The sequence below is a fragment of the Carettochelys insculpta genome, chromosome 4 (genome assembly GCF_033958435.1).
Source record: "Carettochelys insculpta isolate YL-2023 chromosome 4, ASM3395843v1, whole genome shotgun sequence".
NCBI classification, from domain to species: domain Eukaryota; kingdom Metazoa; phylum Chordata; order Testudines; family Carettochelyidae; genus Carettochelys; species Carettochelys insculpta.
Genome location: NC_134140.1, coordinates 43,221,587 through 43,241,318, shown reverse-complemented (window position 1 = coordinate 43,241,318; position 19,732 = coordinate 43,221,587). Strand labels below are relative to the sequence as shown.

The window sequence follows — 19,732 nt, the reverse complement described above, 5'->3', positions numbered from 1 at the left end:
TATTTTATGCCCATTTTCACAGAAGTAAATGACTTTACAAGATGCAAGACAATGGGGAAAAAAAAAGCCCCTGAGTCTTGAGGAGTTGTGAATGATTATCCTTACTTTGAGAGGTTCCAATGTGGAAATATATATAAAAACACTGATTAATGGAAGAAAAATTAATGTTATAATAAATTTGTTTTGTTGTCTGCAGTTATTGGCCTGGCTCACCTGACCATAGCTTCAATCTTCTTTTTGTATTTAAGATCAATTTTATTGCGGTACTCAGGTCTCATCAACATTGCAGCAAAACTGAAAGCTGAGTTTTTCAACCCTGCTCTATGACATTCAATCACTGTTGATGTCAGGATTGGGACAATGTCTGCAATGAAACAAAGGCAAACATTCATTTATCACTAGCAATATAAAAACCTTAAGCAATGGCCTAGTGTCAAATTCTTTACTTAAGGCACAGAGCTATACTGATTTTTGGTGTATTTCCATAGGGATATGCCTGGTTAGAAGGGATCTCAAAAGTTTAGCTAGTCCAGCCACCTGTACTGAGGCAGGATTAAGTACAGCTACGCTGCCTTATTCTTAAACTTCGAGAGACAAGGATTCTACAACCTCCCTAAGGAACCTGTTAATTGCTTAATTATCCTTTTCATTATAAAAGTCTTAATCTCTAACTGGAATCTCTCTTGCTGCCAGGTACGCTGAATGCTTTTTGTCCAACTTCGTGGCTATGGAGAAGTGGACAATGTACTTCTTATAACAACCTTTTACATTCTCCCTGTCTTGTCTTCTCTAGAATATATGTACCCAGTTCTTTTAACCTTTTCATCCAAGGACATGTTTTCTAAACCTCTTGTCGTTGTGCTTCTCAGGACACTCTCCAATCAGTTCTTATCTCTCTTACAACATGGTGCCCAAGACGGACAGTACTCCCACTGAGGTTTCACCATTACTGAATAGAGCAAAACAGTTACACCTCATGTATCTTACAGAGGACATTTCTACTAAATGTATCCATATCCCACTCAGTGGGTTTCTTTTCAAACATAGGCATGGTTTAGCCTTAGCTTGATTCTGTTCATAACAGCCACAGTATCTCTGGACAGATTAATTTAGGTGGAGGCATTGCTGGGTGGGAACTTGGGAAAAAATAGTGTAATTTTGGTCACAATGTATTTGAGTGCAGGAGTTCATAGAATCATAGAACTCTAGGGCTGGAAGGCACCTCAGGAGGTCATCTAATCCAGCCCCTCGCCTAAAGCAGGATCATCCCCAACTAAATCATCCTAGCCATCACTATATCAAGCCAGGCATTAAACACTTCTAGGGGTGGACATTGCATCACCACCCTCCTGGTGAAATAGTTTTTCCTAATATCCAACCTACACCTCTCCCTCTGTAACTTCAGACCATTGCTTCTTGTTCTTCCATCTTGTCAGATGCGAGAGGATTCTACATCTAGCACCTTCTCAAACAAATTTTACCTTTGGTAAGTAGATAAGTGCTTCCTAGGCAGAGTATAATGTATACAGCAGTCATAATCTAATTATCAACACAAAACATGAATCTTTTAAAGGTATCTACTGTTAACAGTAAGTCAAGCATTAGTATCTTGCATGTGCACTGTACTTTGTCCTAAGCAAGGACTGCCAGAATGTAGGACTCCCTGACCTGGCATTACTCTCATAGGCCATTTCTACACAGGCCACTTTCTTTGAAAGTGGCATGGTAATACATGGCCCGAAATATGCTAATGAGGCACAGATGCAAATTCCCCACACTGCATTAGCATGTGGTCATGTGATTTGGAGTCCAGAAGACCGTCCTTCCGGATTCCACAACGCCATGTAGAAGTGCAGCCCTGGGGGAGCTTCCGGAAGCCCCTTCTTCCCAAAAATTTTTGGGAAGAAAGGGCCTCCGGAAGAAGGACTTCCTTCCGGAAGACCCCCCAGGGGCGCCACGCTTCCAAATGCTGTTTTGGAGTCCGGAAGAACAGTCTTCTGGACTCCAAATCACGTGACTGTATGCTAATGAGGCATGGGGAATTTCCATCCATGCCTCATTAGCATATTTTGGGCCATGTATTACCATGCCACTTTTGAAGAAAGTGGCCTGTGTAGAAACGGCCATAGTGAAGATGCAGTACATTTGAATGGAGACAGATGAGAGCCCCAGAGTTGACCCACCATGATCTTAATACTGTGGTTCCTGCAATTTAATACTGCACCCGTTTAACCGTATTATGGTTGCAGCCATGTGTTTACCAAGCAGTTTTGCCTTCACCAGTGTATGCTATATATCAAAGCAGTTTTTCTCTGATGGGATAGATTTAACTTTTACTGCATAGCTGCACTTGTTCACACACACAGACAACAGCAGCACCAGAAGAGAGAGCTGTTTGATGCACTGGATAGTTAATTGGCAGAAATGTAGCACTTTAAAGACTAACCAAATGATTCATTCGGTGATGTGCTTTCATGGGGACAGACTCACTTCATCAGAAAGCTTATCACTGAATAAATCATTTTGCTAGTCTTTAAAGTGCTACATTTCTGCTGCTTTGTTTTGTGGGAGTAGAGAGTAACACAGCTACCTCTCTGTTACTACTGGGTAGTTAATTGTGTGTGTGTGTGTGTGTGTGTGTGTGTGTGTGTGTGTGAGAGAGAGAGAGAGAGAGAGAGAGAGAGAGAGTGTACTTACGTGATGGGAACTTGCTGATGTTGTTGGCTACACGAATAAGCATGCGAGCACCCTTCATGTGATCTCCACGTTTAACATGAATCTAAAAATGAATGAGTGGATATATTTATACCACAGATTACAGCTTCATCATTTGGAGGAACTGAAACCAGCAAATGCTCTGACTACTCTATATTTGCTTGAATTCAAAAGTGTAGAGTTGCATCTAACCCACTGGCCATCTTTTACCTGTATTGAGGAGAAGAGGCCAGGAGGTAGGGGATGTAGGGACTGGGCAGCAGCAGTATGTTGCATCACAAGAGGGTGGAGGGGTGGATACTCTTGCCCTGGCCACTGCAATGCCCATGGCTGGCGGGGGGGGGGCCCTGCTGCTAGGAGTGCAGCCATTGCTGACGGGCCTGCCTGTGGTGGGGTTGCTGGTGCTATACAAGGGGCCCAAACTGCTGGACAAAAATGTGGTGAGCACTTGGTGATACCCCCAGCTCTGATCTGCCGTTCACCTCCAGCCACTACCTGCTAGCCACTGGCCCTGAGGACCCAAGCTGGAAAGCATAGGCCAGGCATGTCTGCTGAGTAGAACCCTGCACACTTGCATCTCAGCCAATAGCAGCAAAAAAGGGCCTGTGAACATCCATTTGATTTGCAGGGTTCTACACTGTACTTGGTATTTAGCAGTGCACTGCACTGAATCTTGGAATTTCTCACTACCCTAGCTTCTCAGTCTTTGATATCTTTCTCCTTTGGGCTTTACCATTTTAAGCTTTAATTTGCATTAAGTTTTATTAACAGTTTATAACCTGTAGCTGCCAGGGATACTTTTCCATAGCCAAATCTCCAAGTAAGGAACAAACTACTTGTGGATTTAAAGGTTGTCTGACAAGATTAAGGCATCAAACTATTCTAAAAGATGCTGGGTCAAACTTTCTAATGGCAGTATGTTTATTAAAGCAAAAGCTAAATACAGACACTAATCTCCTCTCTCAGTCTACAAACTTTGTTTTTTATACTCCAGCATTTTTGTAGGGTATCTTTCTCCCACTCCGCCCCAACCTGAGGTCTTTCTTTTCCAGAGGATGACTTTTTTCTTATGATTTGTCCCCGAGTCAGCTCAAGTGCTCCTACTGAAAAGTTTTGAGCCTGCTAGCTGCTTGCCTGGGTGATGAACTGGAAAAGCACAGGCAGAGCAATGGACTGTGAGAAAGGAGAGGCAGGCTCTAACAGCTACAACTACTGCTAGTAATTGTAAGACTACACACATTTTATTTGATTCCCAACACATAGAACAAACAGAAGTACCTGAAACACCTAACAGAAGCTCAAGACTAGCTTAAGTAAACCAGAAGTTTTGGGACTATGATAGCCAACAGTATCAAATGACTGACAAAAGTTGTGAGCTCACTAAATGGAAATGGAATATTCTCGAAACTAGATCATTTACCAACTTCTCTGGCACCATAGAAAGATTCCAACTGTATGCACTATCAAAACATGTTAGCATATTTTGCCTATCTACAGAATCCATCTATAGTTTATAAAAATGTCACAAAATTTACTTAATTAAAACACTAATTCTGAATTTACATTACCTTTACTAAAATATAGCTGTGTAGAATCATAAGATTGGTAGCCATTTCGGAAGGTATTTTAATTTTCTGGGTTTTTAGTTCTGAATACATACTGAAAAGAACATCATGTGCATTTCGGTAGTTTCCTTTCAAAAAGAAAAATGTTAACAGTGAATGTAATTTTTCACAACAATGCTCTTAAAAGAGGGCTATAATTAAAGTGTTCCATGCTTTCAGCCGTAATCTAAAAGTTGAAATTTTCCTAGACAAATTACTTAAAAACTACAAGCACCCACAAGCCTGCTACATTATCCTACACAGTACTAGTTTAGTAAGTGAACAGAAGAAAGTCAATATGTTATGGGAAGAAATGTAAAACATAGGACATTGCAGAACAGCTTAGAGAACATGATTTTATATGGTGGTATTCCCTATTTTAAAAATGGAGCTGGCTCCTCATTCATTACTTTTTCAGTAAAGTACAAAAAAGTAATTTTAGGGCAGCTTAGGATGGCTTTCAGAAAATGTCCAGAAAGTGTCTAGAAAATTATTTCACATTTTACCTCTGTAATTAGTTAAATACCAAAGATATAATGTTATTTGAATGTAGTTTAATAGCCTTGTAGTGCATGAAGGTATAATACTTTGCTACGTTGAACAGGTGGAAAAAGTTTTCACTTCCAATCAATCAAAGCTTAAAAGTATATGCATCCCATTTTATTATTTTTACATAAGGAACCTTGGCATTGAATAATAAAACCCTGGAGCTTTTATGTTCCATGCTTATGTCACTAACACAAAAGAGTTTGTAACTGTTTTAGCACAGCATGCATCTGACACTCAGGGCCCTGAGTTTGAGATTTCCAGCCCATTACAGAGCCACAGGCAGATGTTAACTTGCCCAAAATGTAATTGTCATTCTTGTCCCTGAGGCTGTTTTTCGTTAAAACATATTCTGTAACTTATTTAAATAGTTAGTCTAAGACTGTTGCCTGGATTAGAGCAAGGAGCAGCAAGTGGAGGGGAGACCCTATTTCGGCTGCCAAACCTCTTCCTCATTCAACTTTTCTTTCACCTCTACCTAACTAACCATTTAGAAAAAAAACAGGTTACATAAAAATTAAAAGACCTTTTGGAAATCTGTTCTATTCAAGGCAATCATTGCAGTTGAAACTCCTACTAAAAATAATATGTGATTTAGCTAAGGCCTCATCTAGCAGTCCTTAAATAAGTCATGTCTACCAGCAGTAGGGCTGACAGCAATCATGGGACTTGGGGCCAGGCACATGCTGGGTCTGTGCCCCAGAAGGGGTGGGACCAAGGGTAGTCAGCAACTTCAATTAAACGACAGGCCTCCATTATGGGGAAACGTGAAGTTCTAGGTAGTCTCTACTAACACATCTACTATGAATGAAATAAAAAAAACCAAAAACTCTCTCCATGACTTTCCGGTGGGTCACTTTCCAAAGGGCTCCCTGTCACTATGGATATGTCTATAGTGAAATTAAAAACCTACAGGTGGCCCATGCCAGCCAACTCAAGCTTGTGCTACAGGACTGTTTAATTGTGGTGTAGACATTTTGGCTGAAGATGTAGCTCAAGCTCTAGGACCTTAAAAGTTGCGAGAGTTTGGCTGGAGCAATTAAACAGCCCCTTAGCTCAAGACAGGCAGCATGGGCCAGCCAAGGATTTTAACTGCAGTGTATACATACCTCAGTGGCAACTTCTAAGTAAAACTGGATATAAGAGAAACCTGTTAGTGCCCACAAGAAAGAATTAACATATGCCCTTTGAGCACACTCCTGCAAGTGGTAGTGTCTAAAGTAGTGCTAGGAGGAAACATTAAATCATGTCACACCAGTAAAAATAGACTAAATTCAGAATGCTGAGTGACCTACCTGCAGATTGCTCCTCTCTAGCAATTATTATGGCAGTTCGGGCAGCTTCTCTGTATTGCTTTAATGCCATGTACAGGCGGAACAGATACTTGGCATCCTGAATCAGAACAATACAAAAGTGATTTTGCTGATAGAGTGTATAGTGCTGTGTCACCTTCTATATCTTGAGCTCTATCACAAGCAATTCTCAAGAGAAAGTTCAGTCACAGTCCATAGCCACAGTCTATATCCCAGGAATACCACTCCTGTAACCTTTCCTTGCAACAAAGCCCACTGCCAGCTTTGTCGACATATCTTTGGAAATACCATCACTGGACCTAACCAGGTTACTCACAGAATCACGGGCACTTTCTCATGCTCCTCTACTAACATCATATATGCCATCATGTGCCAACAATGCCCAGATGTTTTGTATATTGGACAGACTTCTAACTCCCTTAGACAAAGGGTTAATGGGCGCAAAACAGACATCAAAACACTGCAGATCCACAAACCAGTTAGTCAACATTTTAATGGAATGGGGCATTCTGTTAAAGACTTAAGAGTATGCGAGTTACTGAAAAAAAACTTTTGCACCGCTATTCAAAGGGAGGCAGCCGAGCTGGCTTTCATATTCAAATTCAGCACATTAACACGTGGTTTGAACTGGGATGGGAATTTTCTGAGTCACTATAGGGGCTCGTGTGCATACGTGGCTTAATCTAATTCTTGACCTTGACCTCCCCCCCCACTCTCAGATTTGCACACTTTGATCATTTTTTTCTGATTTGTCCTCCTTGATTACTGTTTTTGGTTCTCTGTGCCTTAAATATTGAGTCTGTTCTGGTCTGGCTATGGTCTGAAGAAGTGGGTCTGTCCCACGAAAGCTCACCTAATAAATTATTTTGCTAGTTTTTAAAGTGCTACTGGACTGCTTTTTGTTTTTTCAGAATTGTCATGGACTTTGCGGCTTGGCCATACCCTGTCTGCCCATGAATTATGTTCTCTGCCTCTGGCAGTGCAAACAAAATTGTGGGTCAGTACTCCCACTTCTTCCATTGCTAAGCTAGCTTTTAAAAAATTTTTTTGGGGATGTAGTGAGCCAAAATCTCTCTTCCCTGCAGTCCATCAAGGAGAATTTTTTTAATTGGCCTGCTGTCTCTTGATTAGTATGGTTTAAAAATGTCTCCTCAATAAGTCCTCTTGAACTGAGGAAGAGCTGAGTTTCAGGAAATAAACAATCAGAATTTTTTCCATTCTTAAACTGTACATGAAAATATAGCTGGAATGTAACATTCATGTAAATCTGCAGATATCAGAATTTTTAAAATACATAACCTACTTGAAAAAAGTTGAGACAACAAACTGATCATGAGGGGCATGTCTACACTTGCATTCCTCTTTTGAAAGAGGTATGAAAATGAGGTAAATCAAAAATGCAAATGAGGCACAATTTTGCATATTTGACACCTAATTTGTATATTCTAATTTCAAATGAGCTTCTTTTGAAAGAAGAAAGCCAGTGTAGACGCTGCTCTTTCAAAAGTAAACCCATCTTCGAAAGAATCTTTCCCTTTATTTAATGGGAACAAGGATTCTTTCGAAGATGGGGTTTACTTTTGAAAGAGCAGCGTCTACACTGGCTTTCTTCTTTCGAAAGAACTCCTTTTGAAATTAGAATATGTAAATGAGGTGTCATGCAATTTTACACCTCATTTGCATACCTCTTTTGAAAGGAATGCAAGTGTAGACGCACCTGAGGTGTCTAATATTGAAGAAAATGGACAGCGTTTCAGCTACATTGTTCCAGTAATGTCAGCTCTAGTCAATCATATAAGGTTTTAAGATTTACCTATGGGGTTTTTCTTCTGTTGTTTGGTATGCAACAGTAAATTTTTAGTAAAGGAGCAATTATGAAGAAAGGTATACCACTTTTATCTTGCATGCATATTTTCATTATAATTGAGTTGTAATTAAAATTATTATAGAGAAGTACTAATGCTAAAATGTTGACTTTGAAATTCTATTCTGTAGGGACCAAAGCTATAGCTGATTCAGTAGAAGATAAAAACACACTGGAATAAAATTACTCCTGTTTGGGAAATAAAAATAATGTATTATCAGCTGTTGAGGTTGTGCTGGAATAACGGCTAAATTAATGCCAGTTTCTGTCATCCTTACATAGAGTGATACCTGACTGGAAGAAATAAGAGTTACTTCTCACAGACAAAGATACTATTTTGATAGAGTAAGAGTGATAAAATATAACCGTTAAAGAGTAATAAATCACCAGAACTCAATGGTGTACAAAACCCAAAAAAGAGTCTCTCCAACTTCCTCTGTGGCAAAGACTGAGTTTAAAAAATACCTAAGCAAAAAACACAGTATAAGAGAAGTAGCTCGGACTTTCAAAATACCTTTGGAAAAAAGCCCTCATTGGAATTTATTAAGAAAACTAAGTCATAGATTGAGAAGCTAAGTTTTTGCATGAATTAGAAACTAAGGATACAAAATGAAGGCAGGATGTAAATGGTCAGTTTTCATGATATGGGAAAAGATGAATTGCAAAGTGTCACAAGGACTTTGCTAAGGCCAGTATTACTCATATATTTTTTACCACATTGGAAAGGATAGTAATTTGCAGATGATGCACCAATTTGCAGATGATACAACAATAATGAGGTTAGTCAAGAAAGAAGAAAATTGCAAGTACTCTGACAAAACTAGGCATGTTCTCACAATGACAGCACATGAAATCAGTGCTGACACCAATTAATGCAAATAGGAAAGCATAGTTTGAATTACTTACACACACTACTGGGTTCTCAGCTGACTACAGTTACACTCATCTAAAAGACTTAGGTAGCACTACAGACAGTTCAACAGAAAGCTCTGCTCAATATGCAGCAGTAGCCATAAAACAAAAAGTATTACTATCTACATGGCCGTTTCTACACATCCCCTTCCCTTCTGGAAGGGGCATGGTAATGAGCAAAGGGGAATATTTAAATGAGGCACAGATTTAAATATCTCATGCCTCATTTGCACAGCTTCCCAAGATTTCGCTTCCAGAAGAGTCTCTTCTGGAAGCTACAGAGCCGTGTAGATGTGGCCCTTCCAGAAGGAACGCCCCCTTCTGAAAGCCCTCTTATTCCTTAAACATTTGGGCCGTGTCTACACTAGCCCAAAACTTCAAAATGGCCATGCAAATGGCCATTTTGATACTAATGAAGCGTTGAAATACATATTCAGTGCCTCATTAGCATGCGGGTGGCCGCAGCACTTCAAAATTGCCATGGCTTGCTGCCGCACAGCTCGTCCAGACAGGTCCTTTTTGAAAGGACCCCACCAACTTTGAAATCCCCTTATATAGGAATAAGGGGATTTTGAACTTCCTGGGCTCCTTTTGAAAAGGACCCCGTTTGGATGAGCTGTGGCAATTTCAAAGTGCTGTGGCCACCCGCGTGCTAATGAAGCGCTGAATATGTTTCAGCACTTCATTAGTAATCTTTGAAATGGCCATTTGCATGGCCATTTCCAAGTTTTGGGCTAATGTAGACATAGCCTTGGTGAATAAGGGGGCGATTCTGTAGCTCCTGGAAGGGGCTCTTCCAGAAGCAAAATCTTGCAGGACTATGCAAATAAGGCATGAGATATTTAAATCCACGTCTCATTTGAACATTCTCCTTTGCTCATTACCATGCCCCTTCCAGAAGGAAGGGGGCTGTGTAGATGTGACCTATCTGTATAGATTGGGTCAGAAAGTATTATAATGAAATTATGTAAATCAATGTTTTCAATTTTTAGAACTTGTTTTATTAAAAAATAATCAACAGATTCTTGTTAATTAGCACTCAAGGAGATATATCCTGTCTGCTTATGGGAGTAAATAAAGAAAGGATATTTGATCATAATCCTTTAACCTCAGTTCTGACAAATGTAATTTAGAATTATATGCAATGTTTATTACTATATTAGTTGATACAGATTATAAAACATTGTGTTAAAAATAGTAAAGTCTTAGTACAAGAACACCTTACTACAGTACTGTGCTGTTAACTCTTTATTGCGAAGGGAAGTGAGACCACCGGGCTGTTATGAGAATTATCTAGTTGGGAATAAGAGTAGAGAGGATTAACAAATTTCTGCTGCATGACTACTTCAATTTAGATTTATCTCCAGTGAAATAAATCTTTGACCATAAAAAAGATATTTGATAAAAAACTGACTCAGATTGCCTGAGAATTTCAGTTGCAATTGCCTCTACACCATAACAAAGTTAAAACTTGTTTTCTCTTCAATAGCTTTTTAACAAGTTACTAAGATTTGATAAAGTAAAATGATGTTACTCACAGAGAAAGACTATGGCAGATGGGGTAAAGCATTCAGAAAAACAAGAGAGAGCTTTTAAGTGAGGAAAAGAATACCCAGCATGCAACACAATGTTAAACATGACGATTAATGTATTCACACAAAGTGCTATGATGTTTTATAAAAACAAATAGATTGTTAGAACTGGTTCTAAAATTTTTTTCATATTGTGGGTCACTTCCAATTTCCTATCCCAAACATTCCCTGAGGCAAACAGGTTGCTGGGTTGCCATTTACAGAAAAAAAACAAAGTCCAGGGACAGGATGTAACAGTTTGTCAATATCACTGACAATTTAGGTCTGTGTGCAAAAATATTTTTTAGCAGCCGATCTCCCATCACAGCTCTTACACTTCTAATCTCTCTAGGTTACTCTGCAATTGGACTCTGTCCTCCTGAGTGAATGTTGCCTCTACAATTTTAATGTTATTCAAATCTCTGATGAAAGGTAACATTACATCAAAACAGAACGCAACAAAGACTAGTAAAGTAGCTGCTCAAAGTACAGGGATGTGTTTTTTAAATAAATAATAATAATAAAAAGACAAGTGTCACTAAATGCCCCAAGGAACAAATCCTGGCCCTATTATATGACCCAACAAGGAAGAAGTCAGAGCTCTGCAACCTCACAACGGAGTTGTAAATCATAACTAGAATGTTGAAGGCACATAGACATGTAATTGCTACCGAAGGGCTTCTCTACAATTGTCAAACCCAGCTCCATGCCTGCAGAGCACAATTTGTGATTGTGAATTTGCAGGACTGTAAAAGGCCTACAGAAACTTTCTGATGCAGTGTTTGTATTGGAGCAAGTAACCTCTCCAGCTCAGTGATAGAAGGTCTTGGAGAACCTGAGCTACCCGAAGACTACTACCATCAGACAGTGATGAAAGACAGCTAGTTGTTTATTATGTTTAGTTTTGGAATCCAGTACATTCATATAAAAGGATGACATGCTAGTTAATTTTAAAACCTACATGAAAAATAGCCAAAGACAATAATATGCAAAATTTTCTTTCAGATGCATGTTGCAAATCTAAACTCCTATATTTTGCTCACCTAGATGGCAGTTTCCCCATTAATGGAAATCAAGATACAGGAGGAGAGACTAGCAGTGTGGATATGAGAAGAGAACTTCACCTCTAAAGACACAATTTCTCTTTCCCATGAAATACATTTGGAATTCTCTGTCCTTTTAACATTAGACTTACGGTATTAAAGAGCAGGATTAGGAACACTGGTTAACATTACTAATTACTAATGAAGCACACAAACAGGACAATGAATATAAAATCAAATGCATGTAAAAGGGGAAAACTGACTAGTCCATCCTGTAGGTGGTAGTCTTCCAGGTCTCAGCCACTACCCTGTGGTGACAGAAATGATCTATGGATGCCAAAAGAAATTCTACTTATCCTCTTATATAAAGGATATAAAATGGGGGCTCCCAGAAGAGAACTTAAAAACAAAAATGTGTAATACTCCTTCAGGAATGTAATGGTGGTTTTGGTGGCCTTCGATATACAAGAGGGCAGACCAGATGGGCAGGTGATTTTTTTCTGACCTTAAAGTGTATGACCTCAGAAAAGCTTCCCATAAATTCACAAAAAAAATAAATACCTACAATATTTTATATTCTTAGTGTTAAATAACTGACCATTGTATATGTAAAGTATGTCATTAAAAACTTAGCATTTGGGTTTCCTAATCCTTTTACCACAGAAGTTTTAGGTAATCATGCATAGATTACATACAGAAGCGTATATCCTAGCAGTGCACTTTTTTTTCCCCTAAATCTCAAATCAATTACAGTTAGGGAAACTGTATTTGCAGTTGGAATTGACTAATAAATCATTTTCAACTTTGAAAATTGTATTATCTTCAATAATGAAACACAAAAATAAAGGACCAAATTTTCAAAAAAGCTCGGCTTCCATTTAGGTATCTGAATGAAGTACACTCATCCCTCGCTTTACGAGCACAATTGGTTCCCAACTTTCTGCTTGTAGGAAGAAACTCGTAAGAGGAACACTAAATTCCTATTAAATTACATGTCAAAATCTCTGATTAGTTAGTTCCTAGGGCTCCCAACTCAGGGAAGGAGTGGCAACAGTTGAAGCTGCTTTTGAAAGGTGAGTGAACCTTGGGTTGGGGAGAGTTAAAGGCTGGGGGCAGTTTGGGGCTGTGAGTGGGAGGGAGGGTTAAAATCTGGTGGTGGTTGGGTGGGGGGGTTTCATGCTGCCGCGGTTTGGGGCTGGCAGTGGGGCAGGCTGTGGGCAGCGGGGGACAGGCAGCGGGGGGGTCTGGCTGGCTGGCTGGCTGAGGGACGGTAAGGGGGTCTGGCTGCCGCGGTTTGGGGCTGCAGGACCAGCGGGGCTCAGGCCGCAGAGGTTCCAGGCGGAGTGGGGGGACTAGGGTAGGTAAGTGTGTCCCTCATTTAAGCAACTACTTGTAAATGAAGTACTTGTTTAACGAGGGATGAGTGTAGCCATATTCTCAAACAACTACAGAACCCACTGTTCCATATATCAATGGGAGATGCTTCACAGTTAGCCCTTCTGAAAAACCCAATCATTTAGTTTAGGAGCTTAAATGAGAGCTGAGCACTTTGTCCGGAACTATTTTTATATCTCTGAAAAAAGCAATCTACATATACTGGGTGTTCAAAAAACAAACAAAAAAAACCAACACTTCCTGTAGAACAGAAACTGGGGAAAACAGAATAAAACAGAATGCTAGCAATATAGTACCTTGGGCATGCCATCACTCTCTCCCATAAGGTAGTCTATCAGCTGATTTGTTAGTGCTTCATCTTTTGCCTGCCCCACCTATTAAATAAAGACACAGGAAAAATGTCAGCACACATCTAAAATATGGGAAAAAAGAATTAAATTTTCCCCACAGAAAACATCTGAACACAGATATATTTAAAATTACTTCACCTGTTTTATGTACCCAAAATGCAGTAAAGTAGGGTTTTATTTGATTCATCATCTTTTCTTTAACATGCTGTAGTCCATAATTAAAATTGAACATAATATGGTGAGGATGTCAAACTACTACCTGTTTAACATATTTTTAAACTGCATCCATTAAGTATTAAAAAGTTCTAGATTTGGAATTACAGACCGATAAATTATTTACTTTCCCATGAGTGGTAAGAATATTAATTTGGATAGTATCAGGAACATTTTACCTTAGCCCTTGCTTTTCTTCTTGCAGCTTCTTAGTTACATCTATAATCTAGTCACACTCTCTCCTAAACTCTAGGACAGGCATGGGCACTAATTTTTGATGGGGTTTGGTAAATGGTCATGGGCTGCACTTTTCTACAACATTAATGGAGAAAGTGCAGGGGTTGGGTGTAGAAAGGTGCTCAAAGTGCAGGATGTGGGAGGGGAATTTGACTTGGGAAATGTGTGCAGAAGGGGGTGCACAGTCTTGGAGGGAGTTTAGATGCAAGAGGGGGTTGTGACCTGTGTCAGGGAGTTGGGGTGTGGGAGGAAGTAGTGTGCAGGCTTTGGCCAGGAGGTGCTTACTGTAAGTGGCTCCCAAACGGCAGCCCAGCGGGACCCTCAGGCAGGCTTCCTGGGTGCTGTGGCCCCACATGCCACTCAAACAGCTGGTTTCTGGTGCCAGCGTGTCTCTGTGTGGTGCACCCCTTGGGGGAAGAGGGGCAGCACGTCTGGGCTTCTGGTGCTAGGAGCGGAGACCTGTTGCCCACAACTGCAAGCACTGCCCTGGAGCTACTTCCGGCCAACGGGAGCTATGAGGATTGTGCTGGGGGTGGGGATAACACATGGAGGCCTCCCACCCTTAAGGGACATGCCTGCATAGGCACATGCTGACTCTAACAGCCAGCTGCTTTGAGCAGCATGTGGAGCCAGCCTGAGAGTCCTGCTGGGCCACAATGGACCAGATCCAAATCTTTGGCAGGCCAGATTTGGCCTGCAGCCGTACTTTGCCTACTCCTGCACTAGGGCAGCAGCACATTAGAGACACAGATTACCTGAAAAGCAGGCGGAATATTCAATCTTTTAGGTTTATCAATGCTCCTTACCGTTTCTATTGCCATTTCTATAGCCATGTTATCATCTGTGTTTGGACTTTTCAGAAAATGTTTTAGTGCCTGAAACAAAAAACAGAAGGACATGGGTATTTTCTTTAGAAAAAATCTTTTCCTTCTATTTTTGAAAAATTAGGTTTTAATTCATCTAGTTCTGAAGCATTTGGGAATGAGAAATATCCCTTGAATACTTAAAAATGGTGTGATCCTCAAGCACACGTTGACAGCATTTATGTTGTTTCGTATAAATGTGAAGTTACATCACACAATAGTGAAAATGGCCAATAAGGATGAGCACACTGGGACCACTAGAGTCCACAGGCATCTGCTGCTGTCTCCAAAAACGATGTAGGGAAAAATACACTGATGAAGTCTTTCTGAAGGCCTTGCTGGACAACTACAATCCAGCACCATCTACTTGATTCCTCCTCACTCCCATGGCCCATCAAAACAACAAGAGCATTCACAGCACAATCTTGGCAAATTTCTTCTCAGCACAAACATCCAGCAACTGGAGAACCACTCTAGTGAGCACTACAAAGCACTGCAATCAAGTGGTAACGGGGCACTGGCCTACCTTGAGAAGCAGGTGATCTTCCCCCAGCAATTAGTAATGTGAAAAAATTTGTAATCTTGCTTTTTTGCACTCAAAACAAACATTCAGCTCAATATGCAGTAGCTGACACACTCAACTTGTAACTAGTCACTAAGAAACATGCTAATTTGCATAAGCCTTAAAAATTTTGTGGTACAGTAAGCTACAGTATTTAATCAATTAAGGAGTTTCTCTACAACAGTATTCAGACTAGCATGTGAAATGTTACATGAACACAGTTAGTTTAGTATTGCAGATATATTACATCTACAATCTTTAGGAAGTGTCTACTGTTAACAACAGAGGTGTGTGCGTGGCTGAACAATTTATAGTACTCACCCTTTATTAATTTTCTATTCAATGGAAAATTAATTTCATTTAAATTTTGGTATATGTAGGGCAGTGTTATTTTAATTTCCAATTGCAACAATGTGAAATAAAATAAAGAAGAAAAGAAGGCTTTTCTTCCCCGATCTGTGGGAGGTATAATAATCTGGAATCCAGTGTTTAGTACATCCATTGCTATGGTCATTTAAATGCTGCTGCTGTTTTACTTTCTGAATACTAACCCGGGCATACTGACCACACAGTAGAAAGAACTTGCCCGCCTGAAAATGTTTTTTTTCTCCTTCAAAGTATAGTGCAATACTCTGATAGTCTTCATTAGAAGTATTCTCAGAACCTGCAACACAGACGCTAAGGTGAGTAAAAAACTCTTTTCATGAAACAAAGATTCATAGACATCAAAGAGACAAACCATACACTTCATATTTTTGACTTCTGGTCTTCAAACAAAACAGGAGCCACCTGGATTTGCACATTGTGTTTTGCACAGTTCATACCTACATAGTATGTCACGCTTCATCTTAGAAAAAGGACTGATGACTTACTGAAGCAGTTCAACTCATTTTGCCCCATGACATAATTACCATAGTTTATTAGGTATAGTCAAACAGTATAACTGTGAACCAGTTCTTCCATTGCAGACAAGAACTAATGAGGTAGAAAACTGAATTTTACAGGTGACCACGGATCAAAGAGATGTGAAATGTCACACAGCTGTACATTATTACTACAGATTTCTCTATGCCTTACTTCACAGATCAGCCATAAATTGCTAAAAAATTCCCAATAAAATTATTAATATAGAATTCTCACCAATAATGTCAGCATAAATCTCCATCTTATTGTGTTGTTGAGCCAGCGTGAAAGCTTCATTATTACACTTGGACATGACCAGAAACTGTATGGCAGAACTATAGTCACCCAACTGAAGAAAGAATCTAAATCAGAACACACACATAAGTACTTTTGTTAAATAACATAATATACTCCAAAGCCGTGTCTACACTAGCAAGTACATTCGGAAAACCTGGCCCTGTTTCGAAAAAGCACGTGGAGCATCAACACACAAAACACGCTCTTTCGAAAGGAAGTTGAAAGAACATGGCCTTTCTTTCGAAAGGGCTCCTCTGGTCCCATAGTAGGAAGAGCTCCCTCTTTCAAAAGATTCTTTTGAAAGAAAACACATGGAGATACTCCACAGGCCACTCTTTCAAAAGAGGAATCCTCCATGGCGCCAGCCAGCTTGCGCACGGCGACATCCTGGCCAGTGGCAGTAGGGCTCTATGATCTCCGTGCCCGGCTGCTCTTAAAACCACACAGACCCAAAAACCCCATGGCAGGAAGCTGAGAGCATGCTAGCAGCAAAAGCCACAGGCTGCACTCAACACGTCCTCATGGCCATCCCCAGAACATTGCCAGGCAGCAATGGCCAGCAGCCAGCCACCCCAGGAGCCTCAGGAACCCCCTCAGAGCTCTCACAGGGCTTGCAGGAGTCCGGCCAGCCCCGTGCAAAAAAGGGCTCCCTCCTGGATTGAGCTGGAGCTCAGGGACCTCATGGGCCTTCAGAAGGAAAAGGAGGTCCTCCATGAGATGGGAGCAACTGGTGGAGTGTGGCTACATTTGTCCACCTTGCGAAAGGACTGGCCACCCGGGAACAACTTGCCCGCACCCCTGATCACATGAGAAGCAAAGTTAAAGAGCTCTGGCATGATTATGCCCGGGCCCAGGATGAAGTCTGCCACTCAGGTGCAGATCGCAGGACCAGCCCTACTACATGGAGCTTTGGAGTCTCTTGTGGCCCTATGACAGCTCACTGCTGACCACCATCCTTGACATCACAGGGGACGAGCTGCACCCAGAGGCCAAGGAGGAGCCAGGAGCCCATGGTCCCCCCCTGCAGCTGCAGCCAGAGCCGGAACCACCCACCGAGTGGTCAAGCAAGGAGGTGGACCTCATCATTGACCTGCCCTCCAGGTCATCCAGCAGCACCACAGCCAGCCGGGCATCGCCATGCCTCATCAAGGGACCCTTCGGTAAGTACCTGGCAGGATGCACATTCCAGCTCATGGGGTGTGGGCCCCACAGCTGCCAGCGGGCCAGTCACATGTCCAGTGGACCTAAGCCAGACATATCCCAAGCCGCTGCGGTCTCCAGCATACCGTGACAGCCACCAGTGATGCTCAGCACCCAGCCCTGTGGACAGTGCCACACTCCGCATGGGCAGGGACAGACTGCACCTGGGGACCTCCCAACGTGGGTGGGGACCCGCTGAGGTTCCAAGATAACCCATGGTCGCTGAGCCATGGGATGGGACAGTGGGGGGCTGCTGCCCCCGGGATGTGGGGGCATGCCCCTTGGGGCAGTAGTGAGGGACTGACATGCAATCCGTCTCCCTTTCTATTCATACAGCTGTGCCATCGGAGGGCCGAGGAGAGTCCCATCCCCTCCCTTGTCCCAGACAGTCCACTGGAGGCAGCGAAGAGGGCCCAGGCACCCCTGCCACCAGCACCTTGGCAGGTCTGAAGCTGGAGGGCACGGAGGCAGTTGGGAGATGTGGTTGCCAGCTGCCGCCAGGCCAAGGTGGCAGACCAGGGCCTCCGCCTGGAGGAGGTGGACATGGCCTGGCAGTGGATGACCTGGGAGGAGCTCATGGTCAACCTCAGAGACACGATGGTGGTCCTGAGGGAGCACATATCCCACCTGGCCTACCTGGTGCCCCCCCACCGTCCTCCGGCTGCTGCCCCTGCCACGCCCAACCCCATGAAAGCCCTCCCATGGCCCTCGGTCCCAATGATTCCCACCCTACCCCAGCCCCACCAGGGACTCCGAACCCAGGGGGAGGGGATCTCAGAGACAACAGGGCTCACAGTTGTCCACCTCCACCCTGGACTGGTGCTCCCACTTCCACCCCCCTTGCTGAGGTCACTCCCTTCCCCAGCCTCCCATGTACCTAGTTTACCCCATTCTGCGCTGCATATTGTTCTGTTCACCACTTGTTAAAATTGCAGTTCATAGTTTTCATTAAACAGTTTATTTTTGCACCATACCCGAAGGATGTTCTGCAGATGGACTTGTGTGCATGTGCGCAGACTCTTCCACCGGCCCTTTAGGTGCCCAAAGACCCACTCCACTGTGTTGCGGGCCTGATTGAAGTGGGTGTCAAATGAATCCTGGGTGGGGTCAGAGTGGCCTGTGTAGGGCTGCATCAGCCAGAGCTGCTGGTGTAGGCAGCTTTCACTACCATGCGCAGGGGCATGGTGACATTCCCGACTTGGAGCTCCCGCTGAGGGACATACATCCCAGCCTCTATGTGGCTGCAGAGCCCAGGGTTAGAGAACACACAGACATCATGTGTCTGGCCCTCCCACCCCACATAGATGTCCATGAAGCGGCTCTTGCTATCCACCAGTGCCTGAAGCCATAATGAGTGACAGCCCTTTCTGTTGATGTAGCTGCTGGTGCTGTGTTTCGGTGCACGGATGTGCATGTGCGTCCCATCCAGGGTGGTGAAGCAATGCAGGAAGCTGAGCACGGTGAATCCTACAATGGCTGCATCCACATCCCCCACACAGATGACCCTGTGGAGCAGCATTACATTGACCTGCATGGGAGGGAGGGCATGTGCTCTCATGAGGGCATGCAGGGTGTGATCAGCCCTCTTCCTCCATGCCCTCTCCCAGCCCCCTTACTTCATGCCCTCTCCTGGTCCCCTTCCCCCAGGCGCCATGGCAGGTGTGTGACCCGAGCATGACTGACCTCCATGAGGACAGCCCCAATGGTAGCCCTGCCCACTCGAAATGGTGCCTCATGAAGCCGTAGTTGTCTGGTGTGGCTAGCTTCCAGTTGGCAACGGCAACCCTCTTTTCAAGGGGGAGAGTGAGACACATGCAGGTGTCCTGGTGTCTCAGGACAGGGGTGAGCAAGTGGCAGAGCTCCTGGAAGGTCCATCTTGTCATTCTAAAGTTCTGAACCCACCATGCATCATCCCAGTCCCCCATTACCAGCTGCTTCCACCAGTGCATGATGCTGGGGTGGCTCCAGACGTGCCAGGACACTCAGAGATGGTGTTGGTAGGATACAGGTGGGGCAGCTACAGGGCCATGGCAGGGGAGCCCGTCCCCAGGAGAAGGTGGAGGGTGGCCGCAACCACACTGGCTAGGTGGCTGACCATGGCATCCAGGAAGGCCAACTCTACTGTCAGAAGTTGCTGGTGTGGG

The 19,732-nt window shown here is 42.8% G+C and overlaps 1 protein-coding gene across 1 annotated transcript in view; it reads right to left on the bottom strand.

The window, feature by feature from the left end:
* WDR19 (WD repeat domain 19) overlaps positions 1–19,732 on the bottom strand; it is a 123,013-nt gene that overhangs the window by 20,311 nt on the left and 82,970 nt on the right. Inside the window, exons 26-33 of the mRNA XM_074992613.1 lie at positions 16,329–16,453; positions 15,740–15,852; positions 14,570–14,638; positions 13,260–13,337; positions 6,161–6,257; positions 4,284–4,408; positions 2,698–2,779; positions 214–364 (exon numbers count right to left, since the gene is read on the bottom strand). Of these exons, the coding sequence (XP_074848714.1) occupies positions 214–364; positions 2,698–2,779; positions 4,284–4,408; positions 6,161–6,257; positions 13,260–13,337; positions 14,570–14,638; positions 15,740–15,852; positions 16,329–16,453 (840 nt within the window). The remainder of the gene's footprint in view (positions 1–213; positions 365–2,697; positions 2,780–4,283; positions 4,409–6,160; positions 6,258–13,259; positions 13,338–14,569; positions 14,639–15,739; positions 15,853–16,328; positions 16,454–19,732) is intronic.